At 39.4% G+C, this 21091-nt stretch overlaps 2 protein-coding genes across 2 annotated transcripts; both read left to right on the forward strand.

Moving 5' to 3' along the window:
- LOC118932580 (olfactory receptor 2A12-like) lies at positions 1-933 on the forward strand. The gene has a single exon (XM_036926185.2). The coding sequence runs from the start codon at positions 1-3 to the stop codon at positions 931-933; it is 933 nt and encodes a 310-aa protein (XP_036782080.1).
- An 8699-nt stretch (positions 934-9632) lies between these two features.
- Positions 9633-10565, forward strand: LOC118932581 (olfactory receptor 2A14-like). The gene has a single exon (XM_036926186.2). It carries the CDS (start codon positions 9633-9635, stop codon positions 10563-10565), a length of 933 nt encoding a protein of 310 aa, XP_036782081.2.
- The last annotated feature ends 10526 nt before the right edge of the window (positions 10566-21091 follow it).

Here is a 21091-nt window from a genome sequence, read left to right on the forward strand (position 1 = left end):
ATGGGAAGCAATCAGACATGGATCACAGAAGTCATCCTGCTGGGATTCCAGGTTGACCCAGAACTTGAAGTTTTCCTCTTTGGGTTTTTCTTGCTATTCTACAGCCTCACGCTGGTGGGAAACGGGCTGATCCTGGGGCTCATCTGCCTGGACTCTAGACTGCACACCCCCATGTACTTCTTCCTGTCACACCTGGCCATCGTTGACATGTCCTATGCTTCCAACAATGTCCCCAAGATGCTGGCAAATCTTGTGAGTCAGGAGAGAACCATCTCCTTTGTTCCGTGCATAATGCAGACCTTTTTGTATCTGGCCTTTGCTCACACTGAGTGCCTGGTTTTGGTGGTGATGTCCTATGATCGGTATGTGGCCATCTGCCACCCCCTACGTTACTCCGTCCTCCTGAGCTGGAGAGCATGCACGGTCCTGGCTGCATCCTGCTGGATATTCAGCTCCCTGCTGGCCCTGGTCCATCTGATTCTCATCCTGAGGCTGCCCTTTTGTGGACCTCAAAAAATCAACCACTTTTTCTGTCAAATCACATTAGTACTCAAATTGGCCTGTGCTGATACCAGGCTCAACCAAGTTGTCATCTTTGCTGCTTCTGTGTTTATCTTAGTGGGGCCCCTCTGCTTGGTGCTGGTGTCCTACACACGCATCCTGGGTGCCATCCTGAGGATCCAGTCTGGGGAGGGCCGCAGAAAGGCCTTCTCCACCTGCTCCTCCCACCTCTGCGTGGTGGGGCTCTTCTTCGGCAGCGCCATCGTCCTGTACATGGCCCCCAAATCCATCCATTCTCAAGAACAGAGGAAGATTCTGTCATTGTTTTACAGCCTTTTCAACCCTATGCTGAATCCCCTGATCTACAGTTTGAGGAACACGGAGGTTAAGGGGGCCCTGAGCAGATTTCTGGGAAAGAGGAGGTCGGTGTGAAGGATGGTTTGAGGTACCCTAAGTGTGTGAGCTTGTTTTCATGATTCTCGGTTCCTGAATGCCCTTTTGCATCCTTTAATTAAACAAACTCTGGACTCTCTATCTTTGGACCTTTTGTAAAATGAGAAAATAAATACCCTTACATTTAAGCCATTGATACTAAACTTGAGATAAACATATGAAACAGAAAATCACAGTCTAATTCTATTTATGGACATAGATGCAAATGTCTTATCGAAAATATTAGTAAAACAAGACCATGAAATAAAATAGTTATCACATTATGATAAAGCTTTTATCCCCCAAATGCAAGACTTGTTTAGTCTTAAAACAGTGAAAATAATTTGCCATATTAACAAATTAAAGGATATGAATCAGTAGATACAAGAAAATGTTTAATCGAATTCAACATCAATTCATGATAAAACTCTTACAACCTAGTTTAACAATCAGCATCCTAAAGAGGATCTACCAAAAAAAACAAAAACCATAGCACACACAGCAGATGCCATACATAACAGTGAGATGCCTCCACCTTCCCTGAAAGATGAAGATAAAGATGTACATCATCACTTGTTTCTCTTGTTTTCAGCTTTTTACTAGAGATCCTAACCAGTGCAGCTAGACAAAAAGAAGAAATACACATGTGTGTGTGCACACACATACACACATGCAAGGAATAAACAAATTGCAATTATGTGCAAATGACATGATTGTATATGTAGGAAATCCAAATGAACCTTGCAATGTATCATTAAAATTATTAAAAAGTTTAACAAAGTAGCTTGATATAAATCCATATGAACATCTATTATATTTTTAAATAACAATAACAAGTAAAATGAAATTTTACAAAATGCTACCATAGATAATAGGACTATCTTCGAAATGTTTAGAAATAAATCTAATAAAGAATGCAAAAAAAGTTGTAAAGATACAATTAGAAAAAATTTATTTGGACACTATAGTAGCTAAATACACCAATATACAATGTGAGATATGCCAGATTCTTGGTTTGCAAAACATAATATTGCAAAGATTCAATCTCCTCAAATTGATTAATATACTTAATGTTATCCTAATCAATATTCTGTAATATCCCAGAGGAATGTGTGGGTGTGTACAGAACTTGACAAGCTGATTCTACAATGCAAAAGGTCAAGACTAGTCCAAACACTATTTAAAAAGACAAAATATAAGGTGGGAGTATTTGATTCTCCAGATACAAAATAAACTATAAAGTGCCAAAAAATAAAAGTTTGTTATTCATTCAGGGATTGACCAATAAGAAAACAACAATACTAATCATAGCTGCAGATTCATGCCTTTATGAACACTTGCTGAAAGGCATAGCATGGCAGATCTGTGGGGAAAGGAAGGGCTGTGTAAAGATGTTGCTGACACAACTGAGTGCCACATAGATTCTCAAGCACTCAGAAAAGTTAATTCCTACTGTTTTTAAGATCTAAGTGTCAAAGACAAAACTATAAACCTTTTACAGAGAAGGCAAACAGTGAATCTGTGGCATCTTACCACACTGATAGACAGTGACAGCATTGGGGTCTGGATGGGGACTTGATAATATGGGTGAATGTAGTAACCACATTGTTTTTTCATGTGAAACCTTCGTAAGAGTATATATCAATAATACCTTAATAAAAAAACCCCATAAAGCTTTTAGAAGATAGGAAAGGGAAGGATTTTTTTAAATAGTATACAAAATTGTTAGTCACAAAAGAAAACACTGAAAAATTTGATTAGATTGAAATTAAGAATGTCTAATAAAGCGTGAAAAGACAAGATGTGGAATCGTCCTGCACCAAATCTAATTTATCAGCCCTCAGACATCCCCTCCCCACAGACCAGTGTATTTTACAGTCCCACTTGTCTGGGCTAAATGACTTTCTACCATAATTAATTGTTATTCCAGCTTATCTTTTTTTACCCAAATCACTGTACAAATAAACAAACCTAAAGAATGAAAGGAGAATAGAGTTTTTTTTTCCCCGGTCATATGGTAGATGAACTACTTTCAAATGTTTTTGTCGAGGAAATTCTTACAGAAGCAAAGAGAAATTCTATTTGTCCATCTTTCCCTCTTTATCAGGAAGGAAAATCTTTTCCCAAAGCACTCCCTTAGAAGATTTTTTCTAGTATTCCACTGGCCACAATCGGGCCAAATGGCTGCTTCAGAACCAGTCACTAACAAAGAGGATAAAACTGAGAGCTTGGCATGTGTCAATCATGGTTTATCCCCTGCGGCTCAGAGTGAGGCCCGGCTTCTCTTTCACACATCTACTATCTGAAGAAAACCAGTGCTCGGTCAGCAAGGAAGAAGGTAAAGGCCGTAGGTATCTGCTTAATGGTTTGAGTTCTGCAGCAAGACTTCTTAAATCTTATCTAAGAAAATTGAAGTATGGTAATTTTCTCATCCTTCAATTTTAGGGATCCAATTGTTACTCTCTCAAAATAAGACACCATGTTTGAAATCTTAATGGCTACATCCTCTAAATAGAATGAAAAAATATTCTTCTATCAAGGAGATTATATTAAGAAACTTATTAGAGTTAAAAAGTGATTCTGAAGTAAAGTAACTATAACTATTTTTGTTACATAGTATGTACTTTTCCTTCTGCTACATTAAAGTGTAAATACACTTAAAAAGAGCAGATACAGAAAGGAAGGGCTCAAGCCTTATGAATGAGGGTTTTCTCGCTCAGGGATGGCAAAATATTAAAATGATGTTTAGACACCACTGTAGGAGTTCTATTTAATTATGATCTGCCAACACTTCTGTCTCTAAATTGACTTTCATTTAATAAAGTTCCATTGCTAACGATGGAACCAAGCATGCTTTGTAATATTTATTCTTACCAAAATATATGAATCAACATAAATGTTAATAATACAAGAAGCCTAAGACTTTCCACAGTACATGTTATTGCTCTTTCCGTTTCAAAGATTAGAAGCAAAAAATAGGGATAAATCATTGTTACTAGAGATGGGTCCTTGGCCTCATTGTGAGAAATAATTCAAGAATGGATGCAGGAAAGTGCTGAGCATTGAGAGTTTATTTGGAAATTTAGAGTTTAAAGAAAGACACAAGTACATACCCAGAGTTGTGGTACCAACAGACTCAGAGGGGGTTGTACTGAAAGAACGATAGGGAAACTTTTTTATATGAAGAGAGATGAATGTTTACTAAGTGAGGTTAGGTTTCCATGGGAACAGGTGGAGTATTCCTGGAGTTCAGGCTTGTTCTACCCTCACTTTGGATTTTTCACTATATTTGGTCCTCATTGGTCATGGTGTTGGGAGGTGTGATTTTTACTATGCTAATAGATTTCGGGGTGAGGTTTGGGTCAATTTCTCCTCTGAGTTGTAACCAGCCTGTTTCAGCCAGTCTGTTATCTATATTCTCCTTCCACATCTCGTGGGAATAGCTTGCACAGAATGTGTAGAATGTAAGCAGGCATCCTACTGAAGTTCCCTCCGTCTCCCTACTTAGGTCTAGCTATCTACCTACCTAACATCATGATACCTCTTTGCATCCACAATAAACTGTTAAATATCATTGTCCTCATAAAAGAAATAAAAGTGCTAATTATGCATATCTGAATGAACATGCACCAAATTATTATCCTCATTTCCATCTGGGTGTTGTTGAGTGAATTTTTTTCTGTAATAATCTTGTTTGGTTTGTAAAATGTAAAATATTAAAACATACTAAAATTTTAAAAAATTAAGGTCAACCTTGAAGGATGTTATGATAAATGCTTTTAGTCTTACAGAGAAGGGAGCCCAGTTTGGGTTTGGGTTGTTGAAGAGGGTTCCATGCATGCTTTGAAGGGTTGGTATCATATCGGAAGTCAAATGAAGAATATAAGGATAAAACTGACTTGAAACAAGAAATAAGAATTTCAAGAGTGGGGGCAATTGGAAGCTATTACTTGAAGGAAGTAGAGCATGTGCATTGAAGACTAAGGAGGGGATGAAGTGAGGGTCAACTGGATACACAGAGTATTTTCAGAAAAGAAATAACCCCAATATGCCTCCTCTTAAACCTATTTTTTTCTGCTTTTACTAAATTAAATATATTACTTTTAAATTGTAGTATTTCTTCCATCACAGTTTAATAATGAAGACTCTCTAGCACATTAGATTAAGATAGACACTTGGGAAGTTAGAACTAGAAAGACTTAAAATCATTAAACATTATCACTTAGTGCATGAGATAGAGAGAGAGGTGGTCATTTTAACATTGGGTCTTAACCCAGACCAAAGAAATAATGGGGCTCAGAAATCTGGAGATGTTTGAAATGGAGGACAAACTAAAGAAAATTAAGGGAGAGGCATATGTAAACCACCAAGTTGAAAATATTTGGAAGTGAAAATTGTGCAGTGAATCTTTGGCAATCACATTTCCCCATTAGGAGAGACCTATTTCTCTGAGATGATGTCTTAACAGGGCCATGGGACCCTTACCATAACAGATCAAGAAATCATAGCATCTCTTTGATAGACAAACAGGAGGGATTAAAGAATAAAGCAATTTTAAGACCGATAAAATATGTATTGAGATAAATTAATTTATGACGTTGATCTTGAATTTTTTATTTTCTGTGCCAGGGTCTTGCAAAGTTTACAGACATCCTGACCTCACCCAGTCCCAAGCAAACACACACAAACACAAACCCCAGATGCACATAAAAATTCCCATAGGATACTGAAAAAGCAGAAAGAATAAACATGGAAAATGAGTTCATTGGTTCACCTGCTAACAGGAAAGTAGCAAAGTCTGAATCTCTGGGGAGAACATGAGTAGCTGTAATATCACAGGGTTCTGGCCCCTGGATCATCATTTGTGTCTGTGGGGAGAGAGCTGGGTCCAAATGATAACAGAAAAATCCTTTGCCTACAGAAGCAAGTCCGTCTAAAGTTCTGTGCTCAGAGCTGTGCATCTGGGCTTCACCTCCCAGCAAGGCCCCTTTGAGGAGGAGAATCAATCCCAGTCCTTCTGTGAGGTTCCTTCTCAACCCAAGGCCATGACTGAAGAGAAGGACACAGATTACACCACTGTAAGTAAAAGTGGTTCGTTAGCACTGAGAAGGTGTTTTCAGAAGCTACACTGCAGATAAAATGTAAAGGGCATTGAAATGTGCTTCTCAGATTGACAGAGATCACCTTCTGCAACCTGAGCAACATCAGAACTTAGCTTAGCTGTTTATTTGCACTCTTCACATTTTGGTGGATGTTGCAATAATTTTCAACCTGACTTAAGATCTATTTCTACTTTTAGTTAATGGATGATCTGTTTGTCTATTAGGACAATTCAGAAAAATCTTTATAAAAAAATGAGGTTGAGGTTTTCAATTTCCCCTCTCCTGTTAAAGAGGAACTATTTTTCATATTGCGGTGACTTATTTCTCTAATTTTATTTGAAGCTCTAAGAAAATCTGCTCAGATTTGAGATTCCTATTAAAACTTGGTGAGGATTACTTTCAAGATAGGCAGGAATAATTTGCCACTTTAGTTATATATTGTGAATTTTTCAAAAATAGAAATATCTTGTTTTTTCCCCAGATAACATATAAAGTTTAATAAAAACAAATAGAAATATCTTGGTTTTTCCCCAGATAACATATAAAGTTTAATACAAACAAATAAATAAGCCAACAAATTTATACAAAAGGTAAGTCTCTGCATAATCCTACTCTCTGGAGATAACAAGTATTAACGACTTCACTTTTAAGTTACAGAATTTTTCTGCATATATGTAAATAGGTGCAAAGACATATGTGTATTAATATGTTTGCATTTTAAGATATAAATCAGATCATATTATATACACATGGCTTAACCTAATGTGGAAATTTTTCATTTCACCATATAAAGATCTATAGTAGCCTTTTTAATGGCTGCCTGGTATTCTCTTATAAAAGTAGCCAATTATTTGAATCTATCTCCAGTTTATAAACTTTATGTCAATTCCAATTTTTAAAAAATATAGAGAGGATTAAAATAAACATGTACAACCTCTCAGTCACAATGGTTCAGGGTCATTGGGTTTTTTCTGTCCCAGTACTCACCACGACCTGCCTGTGCAGGGACTGTGCCCTCACCATTCCCTGTGCAGGGTGTCCAGTTTGGTTGCAGTCAGTGTGGAGACCCCTTCATTGTTTAGAGTCCACCCATGTGTCTCCTCTTCAGAAAGACCTTTCCTGACAGTCCCATCTAAAGAAGCCCCCTTCCGATCAAGTCACTGTTTACCATTTTATCCTGCTTATTTCCTCCATACTACTTTTCACTATCACCAAATATTTTATCTATTTGTTTACTCCTGGTGTGTTGGGTGGTACTTAACCATGACTTCCCTTTACTTATAAGTCTGAAAAAGTAAATTGAGAAATAATAGACCAAGAGGTCAGGTAGAAATTAAAAATACATGTTTCATCGGTGAGATTTATTGGAAAAGATGTCTTTAGCAGAATTTCTCTCCAGATTAAAATCACATCCGTTAACCCACTGCCAGCCCCGCATGGCACAGAGCGTGCTTTCTACAGGCTTTAACCTGAACGAGTGGAAATGTGTGTGGCCGAAAAAGAGGGCAGAGAAAGGGCATCGTCAATTCCTTTTTCCTGTTTCACGAATCATTTAATTCGAGGACAGTGAGGGGTAGATAGACCCCAACCTTTTTCCTTCCAGGGTTAGAGAGGTTTCTCCCCTAAATGGAAATATAAGGCATAGGTGACAAATAAACCACAATGCTTCTTCATTACCTGTCTCTCCTTCACCTCTTTCCTTCGGAGCTTAGCACAGAGGCTGGGACAGATGATGCACTCAAGGAATATGTGTTAAGGAATTGTTAAAGTATACATATAAACTGTATAAAATTATCACATATCAAATTTGCAGAAGTTATTCCTGATAACTTACTATTTATGGCCATGTGGTGAAGAGGAAGAATTCACACATTGTCAGAGGGAGATATTAGTACATATTTCCTTCAAAGATGCTGGCAGTAGGTATATCAAAACTTGGAAATGTCTGTATCTTTAGCATCTGTAATTTCACTTTTAGGATGTATCCTAAAGGAATAATCAACCAGTAGAGACAAAACTTTAATTTGAAAGAATATTAATCTCAATGCTACTAAACATAAGGGAAATAAGAACCAAAAATTTCCAGGGATAAGAACTTACATTGTGATATAATAGAATTTTGTGCTTATTTTAAGTAGTCTCTATAAAATCATTTTACTGCATGAAAAATGTTATTACGGTAAGTGAAAATGATAGTGAAAAGTCTTTATAATATAATCCCAATTTAAGGATCTAAATTTTCACGAGAAAATACTGAAATTTTTAAAATATGCAGTTGGATTTGAAACTTCAGCCTAATTAAAAACAAACAAACAAAGATAGGTCTCAGGCTGTTTCCAAAAAGAAAAGTGATGACAATGTAAAGGGACAGCACCAGTCCGAAGGGTTCTCAATGTGATGTGACCTTCTAGCCATTTTATGACCGTATCTCCCCCTGGAGAGTCCCCCAGGAGGGACTCCCTAGAAAGAGCCAACCAGCTGACCGATGCTCCCCAATCCCCCCGCCCCAGGGACCTGCTCCAAATCCATCAGTGGGCAGTCAGCGTGCTCTGCAGAGACACTGACGGCTACGGAAATGCCAGAGCTGGGGAGACAGCACGATAACAAACGGTTCTGTCGCACAGGAAGATAAGATGATCTTTGAGATTTGTCTCTGTATTAAGTTTTAAAAGAGAAAAGAGAAAACACCCAAACAAAATACAATTTCAGTACGGCTGTCATCTTTAAATGTACCCACTGACATAAATTCCTTTTTCTCCTTGGAGTCTGACATTTCAAAAGGCTGCAGAAATGTCCTGTTAAGCTGAACCTAAGATATGTGCATGTGTTCTTTGCATGTAGCCAAAGAAGCCTTCGTTTATGCCTAAATGTTAGCATCAATCGCTGATTAAAGGAGTAAATAAAACTTTGAGAAGAACACTACCAATCCTGAAGATGGCAATGAGGCACCAAGATGCTTCTAGGGAATATCAGTCTTCCACTGGAAAGGAGCGGCTTACAAAGGCTTAGAGACGTTACAAAATTGAGAACTTGTTTAGAAGGGATTTCAGATCTGAAATAAGTTGGTAAAAAAGAATCGATCTGAGAAGGTAAGTGGATAAGTAGGCAACATCTAAAGAACAGAGGACCCTAATTGTTTCATATCTTGGATCAAGAAGACAAGCAAGCATAGGAAATGAAACCTCCTCCTACTATAGACACCTTGTTAGGGCCTCTCTCTTCTAACTACCTCGAGACTCAGGCCCGGAGGGAAGTCACATACCTGAGTTCTCAGAAACAGTGTGTGCATGCACATGTCTGTGTGTTCTATTAGGTAGAGTATGTAATAATGTATTACATGTTACAATATATTTTATCATCTATAATAAATTATACAAGTATTCTATTATTCTACTGATACAAGGGGAATTTTTTTCTGATTCATGTGAGCATAACAAGTTAGTTTTTACAATGTATCTAGAAATAAGTGATAGGAAATCCGTACAAAGTAATGTATTTCTAATGCTCACTCTGTGTCATTCAGTACATGTGTCTTGATTGCCTTACAGCCCTGACCTCCTGTTGTGGACGTCACTTGTCTATCTCTGCCAAAGGAGCATGGGAAGCAACCAGACATGGATCCCAGAAGTCACCCTGCTGGGATTCCAGGTGGATCCCGCACTGGAGTGTTTCCTCTTTGGACTCTTCTCTCTCTTCTATACCTTCACCCTTTTGGGGAATGGGGTGATCCTGGGGCTCATCTGCCTGGACTCTAGACTGCACACCCCCATGTACTTTTTCCTCTCACACCTGGCCATTGTTGACATGTCCTATGCTTCCAACAATGTCCCCAAGATGCTGGCAAATCTTGTGAGTCAGGAAAGAACCATCTCCTTTGTTCCATGCATAATGCAGACCTTTTTGTATCTGGCCTTTGCTCACACCGAGTGCCTGGTTTTGGTGGTGATGTCCTATGATCGGTATGTGGCCATCTGCCATCCCCTACGTTACTCTGTCGTCATGAGCTGGAGAGCATGCACGGTCCTGGTCGTCACTTCCTGGGTGTTTAGCTTCCTCCTGGCCCTGGTCCACGTGGTTCTCATCCTGAGGCTGCCCTTCTGTGGGCCTCATGAAATCAACCACTTCTTCTGTGAAATCCTGTCTGTCCTCAAGCTGGCCTGCGCGGACACTAGGTTCAACCAAGTTGTCATCTTTGCCGCGTGTATTTTTATTATACTAGGGCCCCTCTGCTTAGTGCTGGTGTCCTACACGCGCACCCTGGGTGCCATCCTGAGGATCCACTCTGGGGAGGGCCGCAGAAAGGCCTTCTCCACCTGCTCCTCCCACCTCTGCGTGGTGGGGCTCTTCTTCGGCAGCGCCGTTATCATGTACATGGCCCCCAAATCTCGCCACCCTGAGGAGCAGCAAAAGATTCTTTCCCTGTTTTACAGTCTTTTTAACCCTATGCTGAACCCACTGATCTACAGCCTGAGGAACACAGAGGTCAAGGGGGCCCTGCGGAGAGGGCTGTGCAAGGGGAGGCAGACATGAGACAGGAGAGGTGAGCATGGGGAGGGGGCTTTGCTCCTGTGAAATAAGGTGGGAGCACTTCTTGCCTTGTGCTGTAACGAATGCCACATTAAAATAGAATATCACAGACCTAAACTTATAACCTGAAACCATATAGACCTCAGGAAATAGACTAGATGAGTATCTCTAATACCTTGATTGGGCAAATATTCTTAGAGATGATCCAAAAAGCACAAAACATGAAATTTGAAAAATTGATAAATATTGGGCTTTTTCAAAATTAATCATTCTGCTCATCCAAGTTACAATTAAGAAATAAATGCAAGTCACAGACCCAGCGTGCTGTATTTTTAAAAATGTGACGGTCCGTCAGGTGTGGCCAGAGAAGGAGACAAAGGAGGGGCTCAGGCAAAAACAAAGTTTGCTGTGCTCACAGGTCCTGAGAACGGAGGCCCGGCAGAGCGTGCGGGGCCGCATGGAAGGGCAGGCTGGTGGGGAGGCAGAAGACAGGGGTGCGGGGACATTCATGCCGCTGTCTCTTGGTCATTTCCTCAGGAAACAGCCAGGAAAGGGGTGTAGAAGTACAAGCTGGAGGTCTCATAACAGGTAAATCTTCACCATGTAAAGGAAGGGGAGCATGTGGCCTGATGGCGCAGGAGACTTCTAAAGCCGAGAATTACTGATATTCAGAGCCTGAGTTCTCTTACTTTCAATAATCTTATGTTCAGCCTATCTGGCCTCTTTTCTCCTTTAAATATAAAGTGCTGTTTAATAGTATGTACTGCTTTCTTCTTCATTTCTTGGTTCTCCTTAGTCAATTTGAGAATCAGAATGCCTATTTTTGACTATGCATGAATTTCCTCTCAGTTTCTACCAATTCCCTGGTATTAAAGCATGCTACTGACAGATTGCCTTGCAATTTGATTCGAAATATCTTTTCACCATTTGCTTCCAGGAAGATTTAGGTATTTCTGGCTTCCATCTGTCTTTCTTAAAACATGTATTTAAGAAGAAATATAATGAAATAATTTGAAAAAGAAAGAACATCTTATAATTGTAAACCTGAAGGCCCTGATCTCTAAAAGCAAAATAAAATGAAAATAAATTTTTTAATACTTGCTTGTAAATGGGATTTTCAAACTCTGACTGAAAAACTAGATAATATCTCAAATCCCAATGCAGATTCCAAAATATACTGCCTCCAGTTGTAAAAATAAAGTAAAAAAAAAAAAAATCCTCTGTCAACAAATTGTAATTATTGAAGGTTAAAACAGTAATGTGGCTTTTCAGTGTGGCCTCTGAGAGAGGGATTTGTGTGTGAGGTCCCACCAGCCCTGCAGCCAGGGAGGTGGCAGAGACCACAGGCCCTACTGACAGCCCCTTCAAGGTGCAACAAAGCCCCTGAGTCCTGAAGATCTATGAAGGTCAGCAAGATAAATGTTTCCAAAACCTTGCCATAGAGGATGGCTGTGAAGCAGCCACCAAGACCACAACCACATGTAGCAAAAGGCACCAAAATTTACGTCATAGAGTCTGTGGCAGATGACCGTTCAGTCCTTAGCCATAGTATTTAAAAATCCTCCACTACCTCAGTCTGGATAGGAAAAATGAAGAGATGTCAAGAAGACAGATGACTAGAAGCAAATAATGTATTTACTATTTTATTTGACATTGATAATGATATCTCACAATAAACTATGTAGAAAAACACACCAGTGAGGATTTCTACATCTGGTGTGACAGTGTGACAGGCTCTTGTGGATGTGTTCCCCAGAGAGACTGGTGAAAATTATTTTTAAATAACCAGTTAAAGCCTCTGGAAATGGGCCAAAGAACATACAGAAAATGAAGAAACATTTATTCAAGAAAATCTAAAACTCAGTAAGAGCAAGAGTCTGTGCTATCCGAACCAAGGTCAGCTGTCTGTGGAGAAGGAAATTCCACTCCAGAGATGCTCAGCCAAGACCACAGGGCTCCCCCCTCTCCCTAACGCCCCGCCAGAGAGCTATCTCCCCAGAGAGTGGGACAGCAGCATTTCCTGCCCCCAGGCTTCTTGCTACTGAGGCTCAGTTCTGGGTGAGTGAGGCAGAGGCGTGGTGGCGCCTTCTTCTGCCTGACCTCCCCCACTCAAGAGACAGAGGCTCCTCCTTGGGCATGGTGCCACTGAAGCACTTGGGGCCCCTGCTTCCACTCTGATGTGGTGGTCTCATACCAGGAAAGGCAAATCTGGAAGACCTGAGCCTACTGGCCCCTGCTTTGCACCAAGAACCCAGATCCTAAGTAGGGATGCCAATCAGGGAGACATATGCCATTGTCTCCACAAGAAGCCACAAACCCAGGACTCAGGTTTTGTCTGGAGATAAAAGCAAGCCAGCCATCAAATACCTAATAATCTCTCACAAAGGAGCTGACTTCATTTACAACAGAAACTTATGACATTGTGGAGAAATTCAAGCATAAGGGTGCTCTCAAAAATAGTGGAGGTTACGGTGAAAGGCAGATGGAAGAGCTTGCTGATTGAGATATAGGCTAAACTGTAGGCTGGCTAGTTTGCAGGAGAGAATTGGAGAGAGAAATAGCTGAGAGGGACCCTTCAGGCATCAGAAGGAATCTCATACACTGACCTCTGATGGATCCCTTCACTGGAGTGCAAATTAATTGAATTTTTCTCTGGAGCAATTTATACCCTAAAGCATTGTTGAAAACAATAGACCAGCACACAACTAGTAGAGTGTAACAGCTAGGTATGGTCAGGAAAATAGGCAAAGAGAGACTTATCAAAACCATCTCCTCCCAGGGGACGGTAGTATACCCCAGGGTGCAACCCCTGAAAAGCAACATCCTCTGTTAACACTTAACACTGAAGTGTAGGTGGAGGGGAGAATAGACATAACTGAAATAATCCAGCCAATCAATAAACAAGTAACCAAATAACAAAAAAAAGGTCCAGCTCAGATGTGGGGTAAGTACCAGTACCCAGAATTTTATTTAAAAAATTATGAGACTTGTGAAGAAACAGAAGAGTTGACTCACATTCTAGAAGACAGCAGGCAACAGATATTGGCTGTTAGAGTGGCCCATGTAATAGATTTAATAGGCAAAGATGTCAAAGTAGCCATTATAAATATGTTTGGTGAGCTAATGTTCTCTATACCTATTTGGACCACCATGTTTCTTTAGACCAGGGAATGCACTTTCTACTCCATATTGTCCAATGATGGGCAAAGAGATACTACATTATCAAATAGATATTATGTTGCATATCATTCTCTGAGTGGTGGTTTGGTGGAGAATTGGAATGTGCAGTCAAAACATTTTTTATCAAAAATGGGAGGAGATAAAAACATGGATTGGCTTATATCTCTTCATGGGTGTGTGATCATACTTAACACAAGGAGTGCCTATGGAGAGCTCCACTCAATATTCCTCCACTTTCCTTGAGGGGGTGGGATTCAAGGCAAAGGGGGTGGGAGAGGTTCCTGCTACCACTATACAGTTCTTTCCCTTGTTATCTCAACTTTCTGTTTTCCTACCTTAAACAGCTGCTTCCAGCCTAGGACTGCAACTTTGGTTTCCAGAAGCAAAGATGATTCTTAAAAAGTATATATAGCTATACTTTGTAAACATTTATGCCAGAATGTGTAAAGGCTGTGGGATGCATGTGTTTTCACATGCCCATCTGGCAAACTGAGTTGACAGTGAATGCAGTGGCACTGAGCTAGCTCACCCCCGACTCTGTGTGAAGGGGGATTGACTAAGAGACACTTGCTAAACCGGTAGTGCTATCAGGAATGTGTAACAGCACAGTGGCTGAAACTAATATCCCTTCCAAAGGTAGAAACCTGGTAAAATCACTGATAAATGCAGAGAAGGAGAAATAGTTGCTGTGAGTAAACAAATGAATAAATGGGTTACACAATAGGGCAATGTAGTATTACATTGGTGCCTCAAGAGAGACTCACAGCTAGAGAATATTTGTCACTCAGTTATGCCAGTTGCACAAAATGGTGAAGTCATGTTTGCCAAAATCAACACCACGTTTGGAACCTGACAGGGCCCAATGGAAGCATGCAATCTTGAGTGGCGTTACCCTGGGAGACATTTGGTCATATGATATATGATGATGAACCAAATCAATTGTTGGAGACTGCATGGAATTCCAGTAATGTAGCTGTAACCTTTGACTCTTATTTTTCAAGTTGTTTCTACTATAAAGAATCTCGTTTGGGAAGAAATTTACAGGAACTGCTCTTCACATAACCATTGGACCATGAGCTGTAGGATTCTCAGCTGACTGATCACTGTAACTATAAATCTTGATGATCGAATGCTTAGAAAGGTCCCTGGTTATAAAGGACAAACTACAGCAGCTGCATTCCTAACATGCCACTGTGTGCTGGGCCTAAGTACATGTTTTTGTTTTGTTTTTTTATTAAGGTATCATTGATATACAACCTTATGAAAATTTCACATTAGCAGCACTGTGGTCACTACATTCACCCATATTATCGATTCACCCCCCACATCCCACCACAGTCACTGTCCATCAGTGTAGTAAGATGCCACAGAGTCACTACTTGTCTTCTCTGTGCTACACTGTCATCCCCGTGACCTCCCACACCATGTGTGCCAATCATAATACCCTTCAATCCCCTTCTCTCTCCCTCTCCACCTGCCCTCCCTGAAACTTCCCTTTTGGTAACTGCTAGTCCCGTCTTGGAGTCCGTGAGTCTGCTGTAGTTTTGATCCTTCAGTTTTGCTTTGTAGTTATACTACATAGATGAGTGAAATCATTTGGTACTTTCTTTCTCTGCTGAGCTTATTTCACTGAGCATAATACCCTCTAGCTCCACCCATGTTGTTGCAAATGGTAGGATTTGTTTTCTTCTTATGGCTGAATAATATTCCACTGTGTATATGTACCACGTCTTCTTTATCCATTCATCTACTGATGGACACTTAGGTTATTTCTATTTCTTGGCTATTGTAAATAGTGCTGCAATAAACATAAGGATGTGTATGTCTTTTTGAAGCTGGGATCTTGTTTACTTTGTGTAAATTCCTAGGAGTGGAATTTCTGGCTCAAATGATATTTCTCTTTTCAGTTGTTTGAGGAACCTCCATACTGCTTTCCACAATGGTTGGACTAGCTTACATTCCCACCAGCAGTGTAGGAGGGTTGCCTTTTCTCTGCATCCTCGCCAGCATTTCTTGTTCCTTGTCTTTTTGATGTTGGCCATCCTAACTGGTGTGATGTAATATCTCATTGTGATTTTAATTTACATTTCCTTGATAATTAGTGATGTGGAGCATCTTTTCATGTGCTTGTTGGCCATCTGAATTTCTTCCTTGGAGAAGTGTCTGTTCAGATCCTCTGCCCATTTTTTAATTGAGTTATTTGCTTTTTGGGTTTTGAGGTATGTGAGATCTTTATATATTTTGGATGTTAACCCCTTATTGGATGTGTCATTCATGAGTATATTCTCCCATACTGTAGGATGCCTTTTTGTTCTATTGATGGTGTTCTTTGCTGTACAGAAGTTTTTAGTTTGCTGTAGTCTCATTTGTTCATTTTTGCTTTTGTTTCCCTTGCCCAAGGAGATGTATTCAGAAAAATGTTGTAAATGATTCAAGAGATTTTTGCCTATGTTTTTTTTTTTTAGAGTTTTATGGTTTCATGACTTATATTCAGGTCTTTGATCCATTTCGAGTTTACTTTTGTTTATGGAGTTAGACAGTAATCCAGTTTCATTCTCTTACATGTAGCTGTCCAGTTTTGCCAACATCAGTTGCTGAACAGGCTGTCATTTCCCCATTGTATGTCCATGGCTCCTTTATCGTATATTAATTGACTATATATGTTGGGTTTATATCTGGGATCTCTATTCTGTTCCATTGATCTATGGGTCTGTTCTTGTGCCAGTACCAAATTGTCTTCATTACTGTGGTTTTGTAGTAGAGCTTGAAGTCAGGGAACATAATCATCCCAGCTTTATTCTTCCTTCTCAGGATTGCTTTGGCTATTCAGGGTCTTTTGTGGTTCCATAAGAATTTTAGAACTATTTGCACTAATTCATTGAAGAATACTGTTGCTATTTTGATATGGGTTTCATTGAATCTGTACATTGCTTTGGGAAGGATGGCCATTTTGACAATATTAATTCTTCCTATCCATGAGCACAGAATGTATTTCCATTTACTGGTATCTTCTTTAATTTCTCTCATGAGTGTTTTGTAGTTTTCAGGGTATAGGTCATTCGTCTCCTTGGTTTATTCCTAGGTATTTTATTCTTTTTGATTCAATTTTAAATGGAGTTATTTTCATGATATCTCTTTCTGGTAGCTCATTGTTATTATATAGGAATACCACAGATTTCTGTGTATTAATCTTGTATCCTGCAACTTTGCTGAATTCACCTATTAGTCCTAGTAGTTTTGGGGTGGATTCTTTAGGGTTTTCTTATGTACAATATCATGTCATCTGCAAACAGTGACAGTTTAACTTGTTCATTACCAATCTAGATGCCTTTTATTTATTTATGTTGTCTGATTTTCATGGCTAGGACCTCCAGTACTTTGTTGAATAAAGGTGTGGAGAGGAACTTTCTTGTCTTGTTCCTGATCCTTTCAGCTTTTTGCTATTAAATATGATGTTGGCTGTGGGTTTGTTGTATATGTCCTTTGTTATGGTGAGGTGCTTGCCCTCTATACCCATTTTGTTGAGAGTTTTTATCATGAATGGACGTTGAATTTTGTTGAATGCTTTTTCAGAATGTGTTGAGACAATCATGTGGTTTTCATCCTTCTTTTTGTTTATGTGGCATATGATGTTGATGGATTTTTGAATATTGTACCATACTTTCATCCCTGGAATAAATCTCACTTGATCATGATGGACGATCTTTTTGATGTAATTTTGAATTCAATATGCTAATATTTTTTGAGTATTTTTGCATCTATGTTCATCAGGGATATTGGTCTGCAATTTTCTTTTTTTGTGGTGTCTCTGTCTGGTTTTGGTATTAGAGTGATGCTGGCCTTATAGATTGTATTTAGGAGTATTCTCTCCTCTTCTACTTTTTGGAATACTTTAAAGAAGATGGGTATTAGATCTTCACTAAATGTTTGATAAAATTCAGCGGTGAAGCCATGTGGACCAGGAATTTTGTTCTTAGGTAGTGTATTGATTACCACCAGTTTGACTTCATTGTTGGTAGTTGGTTGGTCTGTTCAGATTTTCTGTTTCTTCCTAGGTCAGTCTTGGAAGGTTGTATTTTTCTAGAAAGTTGTCCTATTCTTCTAGGTTATCCAGTTTGTTACCATATAATTTTTCATAGTATTCTCTAATAATTATTTGTACTTCTGTGATGTCCATAGTGATGTTTCCTTTCTCATTTCTGATTCTGTCTATGTCTGTAGACTCTCTTTATTTCTTGATAAAACTGGCTAGGGCTGTATATATTTTGTTAATTTTCTTGAAAAACCAGCTCCTGGTTTCATTGATTCTTTCTGGTGTTTTATTCTTCTCAATTTTATTTATTTATGCTCTTATCTTTGTTACATCCCTCATTCTATTGACTTTGAGCCTCATTTTCTTCTTTTCCCAGTTTCATTAATTGTGAGTTTAGACTATTCACTTGGGATTGTTCTTCTTTCTTGAGGAAGCCTGTATTACAATATACTTTCCTCTTAGCATGGCCTTCACTGGGTCCTACAGTTTTTGTGGTGTTGAGTTATTATTGTCATTTGTCTCCATATATTGCTTGATTTCTGTTTTTATATGGTCATTGATCCATTGATTATTTAGGAGCATGTTGTTAAGCCTCTATGTGTCTGTGGGCTTTTTTTTTCCTTTCATAATTTATTTCTACTTTCATAGTTTTAGTGGTCTGAGAACCTGGTTGAATTTACTGAGGCTGTTTTTGTAGTCTAGTATATGATCTATTCTCAAATATGTTCCATATGCACTTGCAAAGAATGTGTACCCACTGTTTTTGGGTGGAGTGTTCTATAGATGTCTGTTAGGTCCATTTGTTCTAATGTGTTGTTCAGTGCCCCTGTCTCCTTTATTTTCTGGCTGGTTTATCTGTCCTTTGGAGTGAGTAGTATGCTATGAATTCTCCTAAAATGAATGCATTGCATTCTATTTCCCCCTCTTATTTTGTTCATACTTGTTTTCACATACGTAGGTGCTCTTGTGTTGGGTGCATAGATATTTGTAATGGTTATATCCTCTTGTTGAACTAACCCCTTTATCATTATGTAATGGCCTTCTTTGTCTCTTGTTTCTTTATTTGTTTTGAAGTCTATTTTTTCTGATACAAGTACTGCACCTCCTGCTTTTTTCTCCCTAGTACTTGCATGAAATATCTTTTTCCATCCCTTCACTTTTAGTCTGTGTATGTCTTTGGGTTTGAAGTGAGTCTCTTCTAGGCAGCACATAGATTGGTTTTGTTTTTTTATCCATTCTGTAACTCTATGTCTTTCGTTTAGTGGATTCAGATCATTTACACTTTGGGTCATTATCAAAATATATGTACTTATTGTTACTGGAGGTTTTAGATTCGTGGTTACCAAGGTTCAGGGTATCTTCTTTACTATCTAACAGTCTAACTTAACTCACTTAGTATGCTATTTTAAAAAGAACAATCTAAGGGTTCTTTTTTCTGTCCCTCCCTTCTTTTTCTTCTTCCTCCTCTCTTTATATATTAGTTGTCATATTCTGTACTTTTTGTGTATTCCTTGACTGACTTTGTGGTAGTTGATTTAATTTTGCATTTGCTTAGTAATCGGTCTACTTATTTACTGTGGTTTATTTTCTCTGGTGACAGCTATTTAGCCTTAGGAGCTCTTCCATCTGTAGCAGTCCCTCCAAAATGCACTGTGTAGATGGGTATTTTCATCCCAACCTGAGTGCTGGAAGGATTTTGTTTATCTGTTCTTTCTCCTGAGCAGCAAGACCTATGTAATCCTTTCCCCTTTAGCAGCCCTCTTGCTGTTTGGAAGTCTTTCAAAATTCCCTCAACATTTACTTATCTGGAAATTGTTTAATCCCTGCTTCAAATTTAAATGATAATCTTGCTGAGTAGAGTATTCTTGGGAGGTCCTTCTGTTTCATTGCATTAAATATATCATGCCACTCCCTTCTGGACTGTAAGGTTTCTGCTAAGAAGTCAGACTGATAGACTGATGGGTTTTCCTTTGTAGGTGACCTTTTTTCTCTCTCTGGCTGCTTTTAATACTCTGTCCTTATTCTTGATCTTTGCCATTTTAATTATTATATATCTGAGTGTTGTCTTCCTTGGATTCCTTGTGTTGGGAGATCTGAATACTTACAACATCCATGACTATTTCCTTCCCCAGACTGGGGACGTTTTCAGCAATTATTTCCTCAAAGACACCTTCTATTCCTTTTTCTCTCTCCTTCTGGTACCCCTATAATGTGAATATTGTTCCATTTGGAATGTTCACACATTTCTCTTAGTATTCTTTCATTCCTAGAGATCCTTTTTTCTCTCTGTGCCTCAGCCTCTTTGTATTCCTGTTCTCTATTTTCTATTTCATTTACTGTCTCCTCTACCTCATCTAATCTCCTTTTAAATCCCTCCATTGTATGTGTCATTTCAGATACTGTATTTTTCAAAGTTTCTATTGCTTTCTTGAATTCCTCCCTGAGGTCTTGAATATTTTTCTGTACCTCCATGAGCATGGTTATGATTTTTATTTGAAATCTTAATCAGGAAGATTGGTATTTTCAGTTTTACTTAGCCCTCTTTCTGGTGTATGTGGGACTTTGGTTTGTACCAGGTTCTTTTGCCATTTCATGTTTGTATTGATTATTCTGAAAGAGTAACTTTGTGTAGGCATCGCCCTCTAGTGCCCAGAAGCTCTACTCTCTGGAGCTGCCCAGCACCTGGAGTGATGGTAGGGGGTCACAGGTGAACAGCACTGGTGCCTGTTTGGAGGAAAGATCTTTTTCCTGATTCTCATCTGCAGTGCCTGCTTCCACTGCCAGGGCCAGTGGGCCGAGCATGCATGAAGGAGCCTCTGCATTACACCCCTGTACCTGCTGTAGTCAGAGCTGCCCTGTGGCTGGCCTGGTGCAATGGTGGGGGGAGCAGGTTTGCAAACCAGTGTTGGCTGGATGGAAGGTGCAGCAGGCTGTGTATAGCATGGGGTGCCTCAGCATGTATTGCCAGCCAGGGGGGTGGAGTGCCTGAAGCTCCTGAGAGATTCCAACCTGCAGGGCTGAGAGTGCCAGGAGGATTTTGCCCACCTGTCCTTTCTCTTGAACAGCAAGATCTATGTAATCCTTGCCCCTTTACCAGCCCTCTCATTGTTGGGAAGTCTTTCAAAGTACCCACCTTTCTTTTGTCCCAGAGTGGCCGGCTGTGGGTACTTGTTCTCCACAAGAGGCTGGAGTCTCAGTCTTTCTGAGTATTTGGCCTGTGTTTTCTTTCCAACCCCACTAATCTCCAGAGTACCATGTAAAGCATGGATTCATGCTTCCAGAAAAGATCTCTAGGGCTGGGTGTTCAGCCGTCCTA

Source organism: Manis pentadactyla, chromosome 7, assembly GCF_030020395.1.
Source record: "Manis pentadactyla isolate mManPen7 chromosome 7, mManPen7.hap1, whole genome shotgun sequence".
Classification (NCBI taxonomy): Eukaryota; Metazoa; Chordata; class Mammalia; order Pholidota; family Manidae; genus Manis; species Manis pentadactyla.